At 36.5% G+C, this 22,086-nt stretch overlaps 1 protein-coding gene across 3 annotated transcripts in view; it reads left to right on the top strand.

Annotated features, from left to right (window-relative positions):
- Window positions 1-1,007: 1,007 nt before the first annotated feature.
- Window positions 1,008-22,086, top strand: part of LOC148848735 (uncharacterized) — a 39,098-nt gene continuing 18,019 nt past the window's right edge. For 2 of the 3 annotated variants that reach the window (XR_016101406.1, XM_088952451.1), the window contains exons 1-10: window positions 1,008-1,322; window positions 3,114-3,172; window positions 3,436-3,535; window positions 4,032-4,141; window positions 9,253-9,321; window positions 9,894-10,514; window positions 11,830-12,356; window positions 12,505-12,569; window positions 13,328-13,407; window positions 14,331-14,435. Coding sequence is in view for 2 of the 3 variants with exons in the window: in XM_088952451.1 (XP_088808577.1) it covers window positions 1,142-1,322; window positions 3,114-3,172; window positions 3,436-3,535; window positions 4,032-4,141; window positions 9,253-9,321; window positions 9,894-10,514; window positions 11,830-12,356; window positions 12,505-12,569; window positions 13,328-13,407; window positions 14,331-14,435 (1,917 nt within the window). In the remaining variant the exon portion in view is untranslated. Of the gene's footprint in view, window positions 1,323-3,113; window positions 3,173-3,435; window positions 3,536-4,031; window positions 4,142-9,252; window positions 9,322-9,893; window positions 10,515-11,829; window positions 12,357-12,504; window positions 12,570-13,327; window positions 13,408-14,330; window positions 14,436-20,703; window positions 20,854-22,086 lie in introns of those variants that run through there. The other variant, XM_088952452.1, reaches the window with a different exon arrangement.

Raw genomic sequence — 22,086 nt, 5'->3', positions numbered from 1 at the left:
GTATTAATATAATATATTATATATTTATATATCTTTTATTATATATATCTTGAAAATACAAAAAATCGGGTAACTAAAAAACTGAACCAATCAACTGATTAACCGATTGCTTTTTGATCAATTTAGATTCATTGATTTTAAAAATATAACTCATGGTTTGGTTAACATAGTGCAGAGTTGAGTTGAGGCTAACCTACTACTCTTACTGGTCAAAATTCAAAGGAAAATTGTCTAAAACTCATCATGACTTTTCAACATTTTTCTTTAACTAACCATAACTTTCCAAAGCATCCAAAGAACCCTATGTCAATGACTTTTTATTTTCCAAAATTCACCATCCACTAGAGCACCATTAAGTCCGCATCAACATAAATATAATTTTATGACCAAACTACCCCGGATTGGCATGCCAGTTTTGTTAAACATATTTTTATATCAACTTAATTTTTATTCAATATACTTTTGTTCTAACTGACATCTGACAGCTGATATGGGTCGTCAATGAATTTGATTTGAATCCAAAGCATTTTTTTATTTGAAATTCCCTTTTTACTTAAATATGTAAAATGGGCATAAAGTTTTTATTGTCTGTTATCAAACTTTTGCTTTATTTTCCATTTACAATAAAACAAAAGTAAAATAGTAATCTACCAAGATTGATTAGTCTATTTAACATTTAAGAAAAATGCTGAAAAGTTAGACAATTTCCCATTCAATCGGTTCGGAGTGACTTTGCATCGGATCGTATTAGGCCGGATCCATATCAAACCGGACCCGTTGATACCCTCCCAAAGTCCTAACACAACAAAAAAAAGCTTAGTTATTTCGGCTGGATAATTTTAAAATATGCAGTGAACATAAAATAATGACGAAAATTACCGCTTTTATCGTCATGCGCACGACCAATCCGTACTAGGATTATACATAATAGTCACTGTCGTATCGGAGTGTTCTTTACTCTCTAGTCTACTAGCATTTATTTTTGGGCTCCATTAGTTTGAGCTTCCGGGCTTTCTTCCTCTGTCAGTATCGGAGTAGTCTGTAGTAGTAGTACTAGTCTTTTCGTTTCTATTGCTGGAGAATTATTCATAAATCGTACTGAAATTCTCTCCGTATCCTGCAAAGAGATTCAAGGTTTTAGATGAATCCTAGGATGGGTTCTGCTCTTATTCTATCTGCTTTGGTGTTTAGTCTGTTGACATCGTGTTTTCAGGTTTATTGTTCATCCTACGATCAGCAGGCTGCGTATAATTCCTTCACAATTTCGAGTTTCGCCTACTCCAATATTAAGCTCAAGCCCTATGACTGGCGTTATATCAGAGGTGCGTACCGCTATTTCTTTTTCGGTTCCCATCTTCTTGAATGTGTGTTAGTTCATCCCCCATTCGTCCCTCTCTCATAGGCTCTCTTGAACCAAGCTTTCGTTAATGGTTAATGGGTTCTGGCAAAATTGTTTAAGTTCTCCGAGAAAGTTAAGTAAAAGTGACACTCGTGATGCAGGGTTTATGGGTTGCCTAGTTTTGCTATTGTTTTGTTGGTATTTTTTTTTTCCCACATCTCATGTTGTCTAGATTTGCTAACTTTATTTTCAGCATTGTACGGAATAGGTATAGACTAATCATAATGTTTATTGAAATTCCATCTTTATTTTTCAGAATAAAGGCTGGGCATGTAATCATTTTCCCCTTCATTTTTCTTTTAAGAATCTTGGGTTTCTAGCTTTGTTTTCTAGTATTTGGGTGTTTTAATTAATACGTCGTGGTCAAATTTGTAATCCTTTAAGGGAAATAAATATAAGGAAATGTTTGAATGATTTGTTAGTCATGCTTAGTCTTCTGTTCTTATTGTTACGTATAAAAATTATACGGCTTCTTCGTCTTGTAGGTTAGCTAGAAGTGTTATACTGAAGTTCCAATAAAAGTGAAAAAGAAAAAGAAGAAGGAGAAAAGTACTAAGGGTTGCCTTCCCATCCTTTGTTGATTTGTCATTTGTTGTACAGTGCAAAACGATACGTTCTAGCAAATGTAATCCTGTGTTTCTGCATATAAACATTTTTTTTTTGAAAAGGGCACAATCGTGACTTATGTTTTACAGAATCCTGGGAAAGATCAAGGAAAGTCAGAAATATTCCACTACAGACACAATCCTGTGAATGTCGGACTCAAAATCTGCATACTTATAGACAAAGGTGAACCATGCAGTGTCTGTTGAGAATAATAATTTTGAGGTCATATGCTGAAATTTGTTTGAGGTATCAGTACGGATGTTGATACTTTGGTTTGGTGCTTTGTTCTGTTCAGCTGCTTCATCTTCTATTTAAGAAGTCTTCATTTTTGGTGGCCACACTCAACTATGTATTGCTGAGAGCAATGGATTCTCTTATTTTCAGGGATTTGTTTGGATAACTTCCTTCTTTGTTTCTTTTATAGTAACAAATTTTCTTAGACTGAAAGATTACATTTAGATAAGAACCTTTTTTTATCTAGTCTATTATTGATGTAGGATTATAAAAAAGTGGTGCTTTAGATTTAGAACTATAAAGTATTTAAGATTGTTCATCTAAAATGGTATGTGCTCCTGTTATATACCATATTTACTTCAGCTTGTATTTCCCCCTTTTGTGGCCTAACATTCTTACTTCCTTTATAAAGTACAGAGGGACAAGGATATATGTTACATGCATTCCATGTCTTCCGTTGTTTATTTCCCCTCTTTCCCTATCTTTTCTCTTTTAAACAAATATGTCGTCTTCGGTTCTCTATTATTGTTCCACCTAAGCTTTTTAATGATTGTGATGGATCTATTCCCAGTTCAACCTATTTGCTTCAGCTTCTGCTCAAGCTTGAAAAGTGATTTTTGATTTTTTTTATTGCTTAACGTAAAAGAGAAAACATCTTATTGAAAAAAAAACATAAAAGAGAAAAACATAATGTGCTTAGCTTGCATTTAATCTTTTCTAATAGAAAAAAATAGTCTGAAGTGTTTGATTTATCCAAGATTTTGACTCTCACTTGCCAATAATCAAGGGCTATTTTCTTAATTCAGTTACTCCTTTTTCATATTCAAGTTATGAAATATATGAATGTTTTCCCTTTTTGTATTTATTGGCTCAGTTGATCTTCCACCTTGGTTCTCTTCATTGTCAATTGCACTCAGGTCAGATGTGGACGTTGTAAGTATGCTCACCTATCCTAATAGAATCTATAAGGTTTTCACTGGTACCATGCTTTATCTGGCAGTAGTTCTGAATGCCAGATTGTTTCCCTTTTCCCTAAATTTAAATTTTCTCCAATTTCAGTTGTATTCTCAGAATTCCTCTTATAAATATATGATTCTAATATAAAATATTCAAATGTACAACCATCAATTATCATATTTCCATGTTTCCCTTGCCACGGTTCTATTGTATGTGCTCATGATTCATATCATATGCAGGATAATGGGAGCACATCTAAAAGTATGCTCCCCATTATATGCTTCCGGGATGGCAGTCTTCCTGTTCCAGATGCCTCAAACACTTATTTAAAAGGTTTAGGTAATGCCTATAGTTTCTTACTACTTTATTTTCCTTTATCTTGTTTAGTTACTTAAGTGTAGGATCAGGATAAATATCATAAAGTTTGATAGCTAGATTTGAACCTATAAAGCTGGTTCTGTACACCTATATTCATGAATCACACTCTTAACACATTGTATGAATATCTTGTAAACAAACACTATAAGAGAGTTATGTGTCAATTTAAGCATTGGGTGTTCCTGCAATGTAAAATGACCCTCAGGAGGTGGGCTCTTGTTTTAAACTGAAGTTTCCTGTAATGTTACAATTAAATATTCCAGTTATCTATTTTAGCAACTTCTGCTGCTGTGTGAGCAGGATTATCAGTTTCTGCATAATCTTCTCCTCATGATCTAAGAATTTTGAGGGCTACATCTACTCATCTACTGAGAATTTTCTCACCAATTGTTCTTGTTTTTCATGTTTAATCACGTGATGATTACAAGTAGCTTCATAAGTGCATCCATTTTTGCAGCATTAAAGCCTTTCCCTAATGGAACTGTTGGAGGTTTACAGAATTTTTCAGATGTGGAACAGTGCCATCTTTTGCAGAAAAACATGATGGTTAAATTGACAAATGAACAGGTTTGCTAAAACTTTTTTCTCTTGTAACAAATTGCATTCCAATTCTAGCTGTAGCATGTGGGTGCCAAATCTCTTTTTTCTTTCTCACCAATAAATATTTCTTATGTTTATGGAAAGCAGCTTATGTATGAATCCAATATTTGTGTAAATTAGTGATTGCTAATACTAATCCTAAAAATCCACATCCTCACTAGTCTTTGAGAGCAGACTCATAAGAGAAATGCAACATTGTTTGGGAAGTACAAACAGGTGGAGGAGGTGATATAACTCACAAAGATAAGAGTGATGCATTTGGATTTAGTGACAACAGAATTTAAAGATATGCCTTTTAATAATTGATTAGAGATTGGTAAATAGTGGCGGGTTTCCAAAGAAGTAAACAGGTAAAAGAGGGATGCAATGGAGTCCACCAGATTGTGGGAAAATCAAGTTTAATTTTGATGGGTGCTGTATTAGAAACCCGGGGCTATTGGGTGTAGGGGGTGTTGTCAGAAATGTTATGCTTAGTTTTCCAGGCCCAGTGGGACAAGAGAAGTCTTTGAGAGCACCATTGATGGCTCTAATACAGGGTTTAAAATTGCTGCAACAACAGGGGTTAAGAGATGTAATAGTGGAGGGAGACTGTCATGTGTTATTTGCTGGATGAAAGGTCAAAAACAAATACCTTGGGAATTTAAGGCTTTGGTAAGGATGGCTATCTCACTAGGGTCCTCCCTAAATGCCTCATTCAACTGGATCCCAGTGTACTTGCTTTAACGATAGTTGCTTTGTAATCAGTTTGACTTGATTAATGAAAATCTTCTGTAATTTATCAAAAAAAAGATCACATCCTAGCCTGTCCCAACCTATGTTATCCAGATACAGAAAGGACATGCCTGGATACAGTATAGATATGAAATTTACACTAAAATTTGAAGTATCCAACATAATATGGCACCCTCGTACATGTATTTGGGTATCATAGGTTTCTAACCTGTTTAGGTGGGTTGGCAGCACCTACCTATTCCCTTATTCTGCTTTAAGGCTGTGTTTTATGTTATAGTGGTGGTAGTAGTTGTGTATTAACAGTCATAGCATTTTTAGCTTTAGTTTATACATTGAAAACTCATTTGTATGCATCTCAACAACAGATTTCCTAATATAAATTTATCCAGGAGAATAGAGTTTGTGAAACCTATCTTACTGAAAATTAGTGTTTGGTATTACTAATACTAATATCATCTTTGCTGTTACCTTCATTGTCATTATCATCAGTCTTATCCCACTTAAGTGGGATCGGAAGCATCAGTAAAATTACTCTATTTTGGTCTATGAAAGGCCATATGGTACCATCATCATCAACAACAACAAAAACAACAATTTCATGTTGTAGGCTGAGAGATGTTTTGTTGAAGATAGTCAAACCTTCCTAGATATTCATGGGAAATTATCAATATATTCCTAAGATTTTACCATGTTTAGGTTGTCTCTGTCTTTCTGTCTCTCTCCCCTCAGGCCTCAACTGTATCAGTGAAAAGGTGCATAAATTTCATTTCTAGATCCCTAGGAAAATCAAATTACACTTAGACGATAAAGAATATGTAGTAAAATGAGCACCTTCTCCGAGTTGTATATTATTGTACAATATAGAAATGAACATGGAGTAAGACCATGCTTCAACTTTAAGGAACTCAAGATTACTGAAGTCTGCCCAGGGGAAAATAATATCCACTGGTTTTTAAACATAAAAAAAACGGAAAAAGAAGAGAGAATAAAGAATTAAAGATATAAATCAAGTCTTGGGTGCTCAAATCTGTAGGCTTTTGGCAGTTATTTAATTCTCTGTATGGTCCCCTCCAGACATGGCAGACCTTATCTAGCTGTGAATTGACATGGGCAATGCTTTTGAAGTGTTTCTTTTCTTCACCTTTGATAGACTTGAATGGGTTTTGAGCCTTTCTACAAATAGAGTTCCTACAACCCTACTGTTGTTGATTTAAAGGCCAGAGCATCTCAAGGTGGGGGCTTCTGTCCTTGGATTGCTAAAGGAAGAGACTTGGGCTTCTTCCTTTTGTTGATGACTCCTGTGTTCTAATCTCCTTAAGAGTGTCTAGCTGAAGGTCCTTTAGCTTACATCTGCAAATAGATTAAGTTGGAAGTACTGGAATTCAACTTGGCTTATGTAGCTTGAACAAGTTTGTGCTACATCAATCCTGTTTTGTCATTCCGTTCTATCAAGGGCCATATCCATTGACCATTATTAAATTGTAAGCCCCAAAATAATTTCTCACTACCTCAACCAATGTCCTTTTACGCCTGATCCTGTCTCATCTTGGTTCCAGCCCCTTGCATCAGATTGCTTCTTATTGGTGCAGCAGGCAGTCTTTTATGTATATATCCAACCCATTTCGGTTTGTTATCCCTCATTTTATCACCTAATGGACTAGTAATCTCTCTCCTATATTTTCACTAGGTAAAAATTTTATCAATCAAGATTTGCGAAACATACTAGAGAGCAATGGAAGCTAATTGAATGTTTAATCCATCTTATCGGATTAGGTTATAATGAATAAATTATTAAATACATAAGCAAACTAAGATTTTTATGTTGTTAATTTATAATGCATTTGATGTAGGACAAAATTCACAATACTGAAATGTAGGCCTAATGTGTTCGGACAATATCAATTCAGATCTGAAACAAATCTGTTGAGTAATAAAAGAAAGAGAAAAAGGGATAGAATACCCTAGAAGTCAACACCTAGAAAGTTTATTAGGACTTAGGAGTTGGCACCTAATAGCTTGAAGGAGTCAACACCTTTAAAAAGTGTTTGGAGTCTGCAGCAAACCAAAGAAACAAACCTGTTCATAGAATGTATTTCCTTCATTGATTCCCTTATAAAAGTTCCTATCGTATTTATAGACTCATAAAGTAGAATATGCTAATTACAATAGAATATTGACTTCTAGGTTAAGAAAGAAGGAAAATATCATCTATGATTTTTTAAATCCCTAAATATTCCCTAAGATCTGAGGTCTAGTTGGCTTCTTGGAAGGCTAAATACCTTTCTTCAAGGGGCAGGATGACCCTTCTAAAAGTATGTGCTAGACTTTCTCACTGAAATAGGTAAAATGGGTGCAAGACCAATGGCTACACCTATTGATATGAGTCGCAAATTTCTGCCTCTGATGGAGAACTATTGCAGGATAAGTGAGTGTTTCAAAGGTTATTAGGAAAACTGCTATATCTTTGTATTACTCATTTTGACATTGCATATGCTGTTAGCTGCATTAGCCAATTCGTGCATGCTCCCAAAGATACACATATGGCAGCAACAACAGAGAGGATTTTATGTTACTTGAAGAGTACTCTAGGGAAATGTGTTATCTTTGCTAAACATGGTCATATGAAACTGAAGTCCTATATAGATGCTGACTGGGCAAGCAACATTGATGATAGGAGGTCAACTTCGGGATACTGTAGTATGGTGATAGGCAATATTGTTTCTTGGAAAAGCAAGAAACAATCTGTGGTTACTAGATCTTCAGCTGAGGCAGGGTACAAAGCTATGGCTCATGGAATTTCTGAGTTACTTTGGCTTCGATCCCTGATGGAGGAATTAAGTGTTGAGTATGACAGACCACTGGTGCTGAATTGTGACAATCAGGGCGCCATTAACGTCGCCCACAATCCTGCACAACATGATAGAACGAAGCATATTAAGCTTGACAAGCATTTCATTAGAGAAAGAGTGGCTTCTAGAGAAGTTTGTCTACCTTTCATTCCATCTGAAGAACAGTTAGTTGATATTCTTACCAAAGGAGTATCCAAGGTGACGCTACAACATGATTCAAGCAAGCTGAGTATGATTGACATCTATGCTCAGCTTGAGGGGGAGTGTAGGGAAGATGGGCCAAATGTCCCATAGCTCACAATTGTGCTTTATATTTTTTATGTTCTGTTCTGTTAATGGGCCTTTTCTTATGGGTCTGTTAGCATTAGTTTTCTCTTGTTTTAATTATTTAGCCACCCCACTAAGGGCTTACTTTTAATTTCCTGATAGTGGTTAATCATTTTAATGAAAGGATTAGGGGAAGAAGATTGGTACAAATGACCTTTCTCTTCACCCTTCTCACAACCAAACTCTTCTTCTTCTTCTTCTTCTTCTTCTTGCTACTGCTATCTCCCTTGTTTCCCCTCTTCTTTTAATCAGCTTCTTATTCTTTTGGGACTGTTTTTCTTCTAAAGGAATGCAAGAATTTTCCAAGGAACAAAGTCTTCTACTTACCAAGGAGTGTATCTTAACAAGGGCAATTCATTGGTTTAAAACTTTGGATTCTTTCCAATTATTCTCCTTTGATGACCTTTGGAGGAATTGGTTAGCAATGGAAAATAGTTATTCTAGGGAGGAAAATGAATGTTTTTGAACCTCATCACATGACAATTGGGTAAAATTGAATTTTGATGGAAACAGTCAAGGAAGCCTTGGCCCCTCAAGCATAGGAAGAGTCTTGAGAGATAAGGACAGCAACATCTTAGCCTTATACTCTGGTCTAGTGCGAGTAGGAGGCTCAGTCGGGGCTGATATATTGGCAGCTCTACAGGGTATTGGATAGCAAATCAATTAGGTGTTGAGCATCTTCTAATCAAAGGAAATTCTAAGATTGTTGTGGGCTAGTTAACAGACCTGGGATCAATCATTTGGTGCTACAAGGATTTCTTAAAGAAGGCAAGTTGGTTAACAAATAATAACATGTCTGTTAGATCACATTGGGTGAGCAGGTCAGCAAATGCTTTGTCTGATTATCTTGCTAAACAAGGGGTATTATGGGAACATCTGTACTGGCCAACATTGTAATATCTTATTTCTAGTGCGTTGTTTGGCTTTTTACACTTTACTCTCAACGGAGGTTGCACCTTGTGCCTCCCCTTGGGGTGCTTATAACTTTTATGATAATCATTGATAAATCATTTCTCAATTATCAAAAAAAAGTTTGGAATAAAATGGCTTGTAGTTTTTTTTAAAAGTGTTTTCCTATTTCTTCTTTTTGTTTAAATTTTTGTTTCTATTTTCATCTTTATTAGTTGGTTAGAATAATGAACAAGTCCAACTTATAAGGATTTTATGCAGATCTCTCCAGGAGTTTGGTACCTTGGTTTCTTCAATGGCATTGGACCTGTGAGAACACAATCAAAAATGGTATGCATTTGTTACCATTTAGGACATAATACTTTCTGTAGTAGTTACCTTGCATCATTCTTCCTTGTTTGAGCTTGTTGTGTTGTACCCCCTTCCCTATGATTCAAGGGCACTAATAGTACTCAATTTTTAAAACCCAAAATTTACTTTGGGTGGAGGGGTGGCAGATACTAAAGTCATGCAGATGATAGAATTTAAATACAAGAGATGTCCTCCTATAGATACTAAAGTTTATTCTAAAAGAAGGATATCCCTTTGCAACCTCCAATCAAATAAGAAAGAAAAATAACAAAAAGTTTAGAAGAAAAGTGCAAGAGCCTCACTTGGTCATCAAACTAAGCTAAAATGTTATTTCTAGAAGGCCCTAAGCCTTTGAGAAATACCCTGTTTGTGTGTGTTAGTGTTGTCTGTGTTGTGTTTGCCGGACTTCATAGTATCAGATTCTTGGTTGTCCTGTTCTGTCTGTAATAAATGTTTCAATTGGTTCTTTAGACACTTTTGCCACTTCATAATCATCCATTACTGGTTCTAGGGACCTAAAAGTTATTATTCTTACTCTGGAAACAATGCAGATTATTCGAGGCTCAGCATACTCATTCGGTGCCAATATAAGTGTAGAAGGGTGCACAACCTCGACAGTGTGTGGTCCATACTGCAACCAGACAGTTGATACACTTACATGTGCTACATTTGGTGTCCACAAGCAGCCAAGATATCTTTTAGATGAAATGCACAACCAGACAGTGGGAAGTGTTGTTGGCTGCCAAAATTCTTTTGGAGCTGTATGCCATGGAGATGGTGAGCTCAAAATTTACTCTTTGGAGGTGGCAGGGGCAGCGACACAATTGATAATTAAGGCCACAAATATCCGATCTGGTCAAACAAGTGCTGCAAATAAGACAGAGAATGCCAGTGGAATTGTTTTGATGTGTTTTGCTCGACATGGTGCAGTTCCTCTGACAACTTCCTACGATTGTTCAAGTGACTTGGCTAAAATGCCTTTGGTTATTAATTCACCAAAGGTAGGTCGCTGGTATTTCAACATTCTACCCATTAATCAGTCAAAAGTACATGGAAATATGCAAGATATGGATATTACAGCTGATCTTTGTTACTCCATGGAGTGGAAAACAATTGAATGTCCATTTGGAAAGGCTGGGCCTAACTGTACATGGCAAAAATACATGCTTCAGGTTGGATTCTTGGTGTATTTATATTCTTTCTTTTTGCCAATTCAAGCTCCTATTAAAAGTTCTCTATTTTGGTTAATCTCAGTAACTGTTATATGAGGATATGTAGATGTAGTGTAACTGATGTATCTCAGAGAAAAGCTTACCTTCTACTTAAAAAATCACTTGGAAACCTGTACTCCAACTCAGCTGAGTTAATGTATTACCTAACAACCCAAAATATTTATGGAAATCATAATAATAATAAAAATGGGTGCATAAATTTTAATGTAGCCAGAGCACATAGATCTGAGGTTTAGGAAGAAAAGATAATGCAAAGATTCTATATGGGTTCTTACCATTACAAGGGATAATTTTATGGTTTTCATTCATTGTCAATGTGCATAAATGGTATTAAACTGATAAGAACAGAGTTGAATGCAAAAAGAGTGTTGTTATCTGATGCAACCTTCCTGCCTACCCCCATACCAGCCTGAGTGAAAGAACACCCCTCACCTAGGTTGAGTTTCAACTGAGAAGATAACACAAAATGTGCGAATTGAAAATTGGGGTGGGAGAGTGAAGTCGGAGTGGAAATAATGCATGCATGCAGGCAGGTAACAGAGACGGGCTGGTCCCCTCTTAGTTACATCCATTGCTATATGAGATTTGGGAACTTGATTACCATTTTACTTATTCTTATCTTTTTTTTTTTTTTTTTCTATTTTTCTGTGGAAGGGGGTGCCTTGTTAAGAATTTACTAGTATTGCATGTTTGATCGAGACGATCTCTCAAACCAGTTTCAACTTGTTTGCTGCAGAAACTCCAACTGACTTTTATTACAAATTTATTTTGAACCAAATGAAATAAGACGAGGAAGCTGGTTTGGACTCTTGACTTGTTTATAAAATTACTTCAATCTTCTATAAGTCTACCCGAATCTTTTCCCTGTTGAAATCATTGAGCTTTCTAGATTTTTATGAAGATGCCAAGTTTGAGTCGTGCAACTTTCTTTTTTTATTTACTATATTTGATCTCTTGATTCATATTCTCTTAAAGAGAAAAAAGAACATAGGGGATAATTAATTATTTTTCAGTCTCAGAATTCCTTCTATTAATCTGCATGGGATTTTCAAATCCTCTTATTTGGTTGACTTATGCATACTGCTCTTTATCATGAACCTGTTCTGTCCTTCAAGTTCATAAAAATACATTTTTCTGTTGTTTATATTGTAATATGCATTATTTGATTTGTTTCTTTGTTACTTGTTATAAATCAAATCTAAGCATAACTTATTTTTTCTGATATGTTTTGACTGGTTGAGATGATTTTCTGCAGACTGTCCTTAGGAAAAATCCCTCTGCTCCATTTGAGTCGTATTATTTACCAATTGATGAAAAGCTGTCCTTGGAATCAGCTAATTTCCCTCTGGAGCCCCTTCTAAGCAACTTCTCATTTAGAAACAAATTAGATGTTGCTTGGACTTACTTTCTTCTGGACATTCCTAATGGTGCAGCTGGAGGCAATATGCGCATCCAAATAAAGTCGGATGCAAAAGTAGAATATGAAATATATGCCAGGTTTGGAGGGTTACCTTCCACTCATACCTGGGATTACTATTATGTGAACAGGACAACTAATAGTAATGGATCCATGTTTTTCAAATTGTATGATTCTAGTGACAAAGGAGTGGACTTTTATATCTTATATGCTAGAGAAGGAACTTGGGGTCTTGGACTGAGGCATGGTAGACCTTCCAAACTTCTGACTACAATGTCTATTTCTATTGAGAGATGTCCAAAACGATGTTCTGGTCATGGGTCATGTCAATCTGTTGTGGATGCAAGTGGTTTGACACTATACAGGTAAAATATCTGGTTGTAGTTTTATTTTTGAAGCTTCCCAAGGAAATCAGTTTTTTATCCTTCCTACCTCTTCTTTTTATAATGTCTAAATCTAAATTTGGAAGTCAGAGAATCCTTTGTTTTCTAACTTTCTTGTATTTCATCTCAGCTATTGCTCCTGTGATCGGAACCATGGAGGCTTTGATTGCAGTGTTGAAATTGTGTCACGCCAAGGTATGTCACATCTTAAACCATATGGAGAAGGATGGCATTCTGGTGGGTCCTAATAAATCTTTCTGCTGCTTGCCCCATTTGTTATTGCAACCTAGTTTTCCTTGTTAACTTCCCTATCCTTTGTTTTGTTTTGTTTTTTAGTGTTTTTCTGGTTGCTTATTTTGTTAATACAATAGTATCACTGAGATCCCTTACATGTGCAAATGACAATTGTGTAATGAACATGGAAAAGATTTTTCAAACAGCATGTAACATCACATAGAATGTGTGTTATTGCCATGGCAAGGGGGCTATTGGTAAGAGGCTTTTCTTGCATTGAACCTTAACATTCTTTTTTTCCTTTGCTAGAACTGCATGCACCAATTGTCTTAGCTCTCTTATATCTAACATAATGGAGATTTATCTTAACACCATACTTGGCAGAAAAAATGAGGCAGATACCCAATGTATTCCTTTCATCAAACATGATGAGTTAAATTGTTTAATTAGAGGACTTACTTGCTTTTATGAAAGGATTCCTAAACTGTTAAAGAAACAAGTTGCAGTTGTAAATTTAGGCCCACCTAAATGTCTATGAAAGCAGTTGATTTCATAATGAAAGACCTATCAATTGATTCTCTCATGGTTAATGGGCAGCTTAATTTGGATCTGATCCTTCCAGAAAATTTTCCTTATATATGTCATGTAATATAACATGTTTGCATATTTCTTCCATCTAGTAAATTCCCTGAAGCTCTTTATATGATGAAATAATGTAGGACATAAATGGCAGTCAATTGCACTTGTTGCATCAAATGCAGCAGCCTTATTGCCTGCATTTTGGTCCCTTCGGAAAAAGGTAAGCTTCGACTGCAAAGTTACTTGGATTTATCTGCAAGCTCTTGATGTAAATGGTGCAGATCTAATTTCAATTAAACTTGAATATTGAAGCTTTCATTATCCAAAATGCATATCATGAATTTTGTGGTCTGTTTTTCTGTTTCACCCAGTGTTTCAAGTTCAAATTTATTTTGTCAATGGAATTATGTTAGAGCCCAACTTCTTTGGTAAATTATGATATGATTATTTATAGGCTATTCATTTTCAAAAAAAAAATTATAGGCTATTCACTTGTAGGAGACTGTCTATCCCCCTAATTCCCTTGGAGTGTTTTCTGCTTTGGAGGACCATAAGTTGTTGAGAATGTCTATTGTGATCAGGTCAAATTCTGTTCAAATAATAGCATAGAATTCAGATTGAGAATAGAGTACATTAAGATTTATGCTGATTCAATCTGATAAAAATCCAAGTTTGAGATTTTATTTTCATTATACAATATACTTTACCCTTATTGTAACAAATTATTGCCTAAAAACTAGATAGCATAATATAATGTATATCACATAAGAGGGTCAGAATAGCAAAAGGGAAAAGCAAACCCTAAAAGAGCTAAAACCCTAAGTGAAACTTTTGTACTCTCACCATTAGTTAAAACACAAATCTTATAAGTAATGGAATTGACAAACCTCTGTTTATAGCCCTATGTCAAAGGACCAGTAGCTCCTTTTCTTTTATTGCAGTGCCTTGAAGAGTGATTGCTCAGATATTTATGATTTATGGTTTCATCATATTTCCAGAACCTAAAACCTTGGTACCCATTTATACTTGGTTTCATTCCAATGATTTTAAGTTTGTCTCATTTGTTCTTTTCACTTGTTTTTACCACTGATCTTCCTATTCTTAATCTATGTGGTGATGAACTTCTTTTATTGCTCTGTGCAGGCTTTTGCGGAGTGGGTGCTCTTCACATCAAGTGGAATTTCAAGTGGGTTGTATCATGCATGTGATGTAGGCACCTGGTGTGCTCTCTCTTTTCATGTTTTGCAGGTACATGAATTCTTTCTTTTAGGTTCTTTTTGTCATATCAAAGTACTGGTGCTTGAGAAGTTATAAAGGGTTAGGCTTTTCCTTTACTAAGGGTTACTGACAGCGTTCCCTAGAGATGTGACATGGGTGGCAAGTAGCAATGTATCCAGAGTTCTCTAAAACATTCATCATCATCATCATCATCATCTAGGCCTTGTCCCAACTATGTGAGGTTGGCTACATGAAGTCCTATTCCTCCATTCCATTCTGTTCAATGTCATATCCATTGTTAAATTATGGGCCCTTAAATCATTTCTCACTACTTCAACCCATGTCCTTGGTTGCAAAACTAGTGTTGTAAATCTATGGTTTGTAGAAGAAAGAAAATAAAAGAAAAGGAAAGAGAGGATAGGAGAATAAGAAGAATGTGTTGAGAGGTGTGTGTGTGCGTTCTACTACTCACATCCTCAAAAATCTCTTTATATTTTGAAACAAGAAATTACAAGGAAGCCCTTACTTGGGCATCCAAATACAAAAAAAACAAAAAAATAACAAAGAGATGAAGAAAAGACTAAAAACACCATTGCCTAAACATTCTCAACACTCCTCAAGCTGAGCATATATGTCAATCATGCCCAGCTTGGCAAGGTTCTTAGTGAGGCAATCAGCTAGTTGGTCTTCCGACCTTACAAAAGGAAGGAAAATCTCTCCGCTAGCAATTTTTTCTCTAATAAAGTGCCTATCCACTTCAATATGCTTTGTACGAGATGTGAATCAGTCCACCAAAACTGATATAAACTTGGTTAAAATAAGAGAGAAAAGAAGAAGAAAAGTAGAGAACAACAGCACAAAGGAAGAAAATGGAGAAAAGAAGAGGAAGAAGAAGAAGAGTTCGAATTATCTCTTCCCTCCCTTCTCCAATCCTTTTGTTAAACTTCATTCTTTAGGCTAATTACAAGTATGCCCTCAAGTGGGCGGCCAGCTAGGTTGTGACATAAAGATTACTTACAAAAAGAAATAATAGGCCCATAAAGATAGGCCCATTAACAAACAAATAAATAAATAACACACTACAAGAAAAGATACTAGGGCCCATTTGGCCCAGTCTCTCTACACTCCCCCTCAAGCTGAGCATAGATGTCAATCATGCCCAGCTTGCTTATATAGTGTGTCAGTTTCCCTCTTGGAACTCCCTTGGTCAAAACATCAGCCAACTGTTCTTCTGAGGCGATAAATGACAAGCAAACTCCTCTTGAGAAAACTCTTTCCCATATAAAATGTCTATCAACCTCAACGTGCTTAGTTTTGTCATGTTAAACAAGAGTATGTGCAATATCGATAACTGCCTGGTTGTCATAGTAGAGCATCATTGGCTTTTCATAGTTAACCCCCAATTCTTCTAAAATGATCGCAACCATTGTAATTCTGACACACCATGTGCCATTGCCCTGTATTCTACTTCAGCAAAGAATCTAGCAACTATAGGTTGTTTCTTACTCCTCCATGAAACAATGTTCCCTACCACCAAAGCACAATAACCCGAAGTGGATCTCCTATAATCAATACATCCTGCCCAATCAGCATCAATGTATGCTTCCAGCTTCATGTGTCTATGTTTGGCAAATAGAATGCCTTTCCCTAGAGTACCTTTCAAGTAACACAAAACTCTTTTTGCAGCAACTAAATGTGTATCTCTGGGAGAATGCATAAATTGACTAATAACACTCACTGCATAGGAAATATCAGTCGAGTCATGCAAAGATATAACAACTTCTCAAGCAGTCTCTGAAACACTCCCTATTAGATAGTTCACCATCTGTAGCAGAAAGCTTATGATTGGGATCAATAGGAGTGGAGGTTGGTTTAGCACCAAGTTTACTAGTCTCTGCAAGGAGGTCAAGGACATACTTGCATTGATAAATGAACATACCATCCATAGATCTAGCAACTTCAATGCCCAAGAAATACCTGAGATCTCCTAAATCCTTGATCTCAAATTTAGAGTCAATAAACTTTTTGAGTTTACTGACCTCTTGGGTGTCATTACTTGTGACCACAATATCATCAACATAAACTATTAGAAAGGTCACCAGAGAGCCACTTCTTTTCAAGAACAAGGTATGGTCAATTGAGCTTATGTGTAACCAAATGGGACAAGAGCAGCCTTGAATCTCTCAAACTAGGCCCAAGGAGACTGTTTGAGACCATAAATGGATTTCTGCAGTTTATACACCTTCCTTTGCATTTTCTTTCCATACACTCCCGGAGGCAAAGACATATAGACCTCTTCATGTAGATCTCCATTCAAGAAGGCATTTTTAACATCAAACTGGTGGAGAGGCCATTCAAAAGTAGTAACTAGGGACAACAAAACCCGGACTGAGGTCATCTTAGCCACAGGAGCAAAGGTCTCAAGATAGTCAATACCATACATCTTAATGTAGCCTTTAACAACCAGCCTGGCCTTAAACCTCTAAATAGAGCCATCAAAATGATATTTAATGGCAAATACCCATTTACAACCCACTGGTTCCTTCCCTTCTGGCAATGCACAATATCCTAGGTATGGTTTTTATACAAAGCATCCAGTTCATCCATCATAACATCCCTCCGTTCAAGTTTAGATAGGGCTTTTGGTATAGACCTGGGTGTAACATGGGAAGAAACAGAAGCAAGAAAAGAGTAGTAGGTAGGGGATAGAAGGCTATAGGACAGGTGTTTAGATACATACAATGGGTTGTACACTTCCGCTTGCTCTTGCGAAGAGCAATAGGAAGATCAAGGTCTAGGAAAGAAGTAGATGAGTCAGAGGAAGGCTGACCTATTACCTCAGTAATGATGGAAGAAGCAGGGGGCTCTTCTGTATAAGTGGAAACAACAACTTGCCCATGTCTGAATCTGTGTCTTTGGTGCCACCTTTGGAGAATAGGATGAGTAGGAATTATAGGAGGATGAGGTGGAGGAGGAAGAGCAGGAATACTGGAGGTAGGCCAAGTGGGAGAAGTGGACACCTCATCAGATGACTCAAAAGGAATGAGAAGAGGAACTGCTAGAGACATAGCAAAGGGTTCCTTTGATTGTTCCCCCTCAGGAGGAATACTAAAAAAAGTAGACTCAGTAAATGTGACATCCCGAGATACAAAGCAGGTGCCACTAACCGGATCAAAACAGTAATATCCCTTCTGCATGAAGGCATATCTCAGAAAAACACAGTTACGAGCCTTAGGTTCAAATTTGTGCCTTTGATGGCTATGAACATGTACATAGTAGGTGCACCCAAAAACACGGAGAGGAAGAGAAGAGATCCTCATCTGGAAAAAGAAGGCTAAAGGGGGTTTTGAAGCCAAGAACCCGGGAAGTTATACGGTTAATAAAAAAGGTAGCAATAAGGATAGCATCTCCCCAAAATTTTATAGGAACATGAGATGCAAAAATTAGGGGTCTGGCAACCTCAAACCACATGTCAGTTCTTTCTCTCTGCCACTCCATTTTGTTGTGGAGTGTAGGAGCAAGAACTTTGATGAATAACTCTAAAAGCTTCAAGATAGGATGAGAGGGTTTTCTCAAAATACTCCTTAGCATTATCAGAATGGAATATTTTGATCTGGGTGTTAAATTGGGTAAGAATAAGTTCATGAAATTTTTGCACAATAGTTGGTATTTCATCTTGGGATTTCATGAGATAAATCCAAGTGTAATGAGAATAATCATCAATAAAAAGGATAAAGTACTTGTAACCTCCCATAGCAGGCAAATGATATGACCCCCATACATCAGAGTGAAAAATATGAAAAAGAGAAATTGATCTTTTATAGCTTACTGAATAAGATTGTCATGATTCACAATGAAAATTTGATAAAGACACTCACTCAAACATATTTGAGAACAAATGACTCCAAGTAGAAAAAGACAAATGACTAAACCGAAAATGACATAACATGACTTTGTCAATAGACTTTAACAGAACTGACTCCAACACAAATCTATGAGGTGGTCCAAGAATCCTATCAGGTGTGTCCAACAAGTATATTTCATTCACCCCATGGCCACTCCCAATCATCCTCTGAGATTTTAGGTCCTGAAAAACACAATGAGTGGGAAAGAAGATTATACTACATTTCATGAATTTATTTAAATTGCTAACAGATAAAAAATTTGTACTAAGTTTGGGGACATAAAGAACAAAGGATAAAATAAGGTTATTAGAGGTCTTGATATCTCTCTTGCCAGAAACAGGAGCAACAGACCCATCAGCAAGAGATATTTTCTCCTTACCAGAGAGAAGGTGGTATGAACAAAAAAGATTAGACAAGTTGGTCATATGGTCTGATGCACCAGAATCAATGATCCAAGGGATTTTATGATTACCTGAAATTGAAGCATGGTTTGCAAAAGCACGAGTAGTTGAGTGAGCAAATATCATGATGATGATGTGTTGCTTGAAGAGTGAGATGTAGAGATAGTGGCTTCCAAGTGATTTAACAACCTTCCATACATCTCAAAATTTACCTTCATTGCTGCCAACTGTTCCATGGTTGACTTTTCTTCTTACTCCCTCCTTTGGGTACTATTGCAACATTAACTATCTTAGGCTTTCCTGTCTAACTAGTCTTCTTAAAACTATTGTTATTCTTAAACCTGTCAGGTAAAAGATCAGGGTGAAGCTTCCAGCAAGTGTCCTTAGTATGCATCGGTTTCTTGCAATATTTACAAACTGTTCTTTCTTCTCAGTTGGACCCTTTTGGCTTTATTCCAACATGTGCAAAGTGTTTTGTAGGTGAACTTTGTAACTGAACCTGCTGACTATTCTCTTCATTGCTTACCATAGCATATTCTTGGGCAAGAGTTAACTCATCATTGGCCAGAATATTCTGCCTAATGATGTCAAACTCAAGGTTGAGTCTTGTAAGAAACTCAAAGACCCTATTTCATTCCACCAACTTCCTAAAAGTTTTTGCATCATTCGTACTCTCCCATACAATTGTCTCCATGACATCAATTTCGTGCCATAGGGATTTCAGCATAGAATGATAGATTGCCACACAGTGGGTGGGGAGATCAGCAAATACCTTGTCAGATGTGTTAGCTAAGCAAGGGGTAAATAGGGAAGAATTATTTTGGGCTCAGTTGTGATTCTTGTTTTTCTTTCCTAGTTTACTTGTAAGTTTTAAGGAGGGGTTGTAGCTCGCACCTCTCACTGGGATGATGTATGAACTCACTCTAATTTGCTTCTGAGTCAATAAACTTACTATTATTCATAAAAAAAATATAATAGATTGCCACACTTTTCTCCCTCTGTCTTAGGTTCTTCACATCACTTTTTAGCTTGTAGGCTCTTGCTACATTCAACTTCTGTGAATAGGTTTCAGTAACACTATCCCAAGTCTCCTTGGCCGAAGGCATCCAGAGGTAATGCTAACTTATATGGGGCTGTATAGAGTTGACCAACCATCCTTTGATTGTATAGTTCTCCTGCATCCATTTCTCAAATTCAAGGTCTGTCTCTTTGGGTTTCACCTTATTGCCTGTGAGATACCATAATTTTCCTCTACTACAGACATAAATACTTATAGATTGTGCCCAAGAAAATTGGTTTCATCTAACTTAATTGTGGTCACACCAGTTAAAACGGAACCTACCGAGCCAAGCCCTGAAATTGACACCTGCTTGAACTCACTTCCGTATTGCTCCATTAATCAAACGAAAATTAAAAAACAAGAAATATGGTCTTTATAAACTTACTTGAAGTCAAAACAATACTCAGATGCTTAAAACTAGGCATGAAATTTTTGCACAATAGTTGGTACTTCATCTTGGGATTTTATGAGATAAATCCAAGTGTAACGAGAATAATCATCAATAAAAAGGATAAAGTATTTGTAACCCTCCATAGCAGGTGTAGAGAAGATGGGCCGAATGCCCCATAGACTGTTTATCCTTTCTTATTTTTTATGTTCTTTACTGTAATGGGCCTTATTCTGGGCCTATTTTTTTATGTTATGTTTTTTTTTTTTATTTCTTGCCCAACTAAGGGCCTTGTTGTAAATTATTAACGTTTAACTTAATAAAATAGTGTTAGGGGGGTAAGAGGAGAGATTAAGGTTCGAAACTCTCTTCCTCTGAACCCTTATTGCCGCCATCTTCTCCTTCATCTTCTCTTCCTTAGAAGAAGGACTTTTGCTGTTTTCTTTTGATTTCTGCATCTGTTCTAAACAGTCCTCTATTCTTAAGGACTGTTTTTGTTCTTGGTATCAGAGCAGGCCTAAACTTGGCTTGGGCTCTCATGTAGGTGTTGTCCAGCCGACTACATGAGAGTTGTTCTAGGGCTGGAAGCTTCAGCTTGAGTCGCCTAGTTCTTGGAGGTCATTAGAGATTGAAGAAGGTGCCCAAGATTCAAATCTCTTGGAGAGCTGTCTGGTGACCAGGAAGAATCGGAGAAAACATGTTGGTTCCTGATTTAGAGCTTAAACCAGAGATTGAGAGTGGTGCCCAATAATTTTTGGGTTGTTTTCTTTATATTTTTCTGAACTGTTAAAGTATCCAAAATTTCTCTGAAATCAGTATTGCTATTCGACTGTTCTTTTAGACTGCTTTAGCCCAGAAATTTTTGGGTTGTTTTCATATTGTTTGGGCTTTCAAGTGGCTGAAATATCTTTGGAATCAGTACTGCTGGTTGGCCTTTTCTTTTGGACTGTTTAGGGTACCTGTACAGACTATTTTCTGGGCTGTATTAATCTTTTGATAGTGTGATCTCTTCTACTGCCCACCTTGTGTTTGTGAAAAAGTCTCTAAAGTTTTTTTGCTTCCTTTGGATGCTGATTGGATAGTGCCTAAACAGAAATTCAAGTGTGTCTATCAATTTCATGAGATAAATCCAAGTGTAACGAGAATAATTATCAATAAAAAGGATAAAGTATTTGTAACCCCCTATAGCAGGCAAATGATATGGCCCCCACACATCAGAGTGAAAAATATGAAAATGAGAAATTGATCTTTTATTGTTTACTGAATAAGATTGTCTACAATACTTTGCCAGTTCACACGATTCACAATGAAGATTTGATAAAGATACTCCCTTAAACATATTTGGAAACAAATGGCTCCAAGCAGAAAAGACAAATGACCAAACCGAAAATGACATAACATGACTTTGTCAACAGACTTTGACAAAACTGACTCCAAGGCAACTCCATGAGGTGGTTCAAGAATCCTATTAGGTGTGTCTAGTAAGTATATTCCATTCGCCCTATAGCCACTTCCAATCATCCTCTGAGAGTGTAGGTCCTAAAAAACACAATGAGTGGGAAAGAATGTTATACTATAGTTCATGGATTTAGTTAAGTTGCTAATAGATAAAAGATTTGTGTTAAGTTTGGGGACATGAAGAACAAATGATAAATAAGGGTGTTAGAGGTCTTGATATCTCCCTTGCCAGAAACGGGAGCAATAGACCCATCAGCAAGAGATATTTTATCCTTACCAGAGAGAAGGTGGTATGAACAAAAAGGATTATACAAGTTGGTCATATGGTCTGATGCACCAGAATCAATGATCCAAGGGATTTTATGGTTACCTGAAATTGAAGCGTGGTTTGCAGAAGCACGAATACCTGAGTGAGCAAATATGGATGATGATGATGTGTTGCCTGAAGAGTGAGAAGTAGAGACAGTGG

The sequence above is a fragment of the Nelumbo lutea genome, chromosome 6, assembly GCF_056320005.1.
Source record: "Nelumbo lutea isolate HS-2025 chromosome 6, American lotus-T2T, whole genome shotgun sequence".
Classification (NCBI taxonomy): Eukaryota; Viridiplantae; Streptophyta; class Magnoliopsida; order Proteales; family Nelumbonaceae; genus Nelumbo; species Nelumbo lutea.
This window is presented reverse-complemented; position numbering and strand designations above follow the sequence as displayed.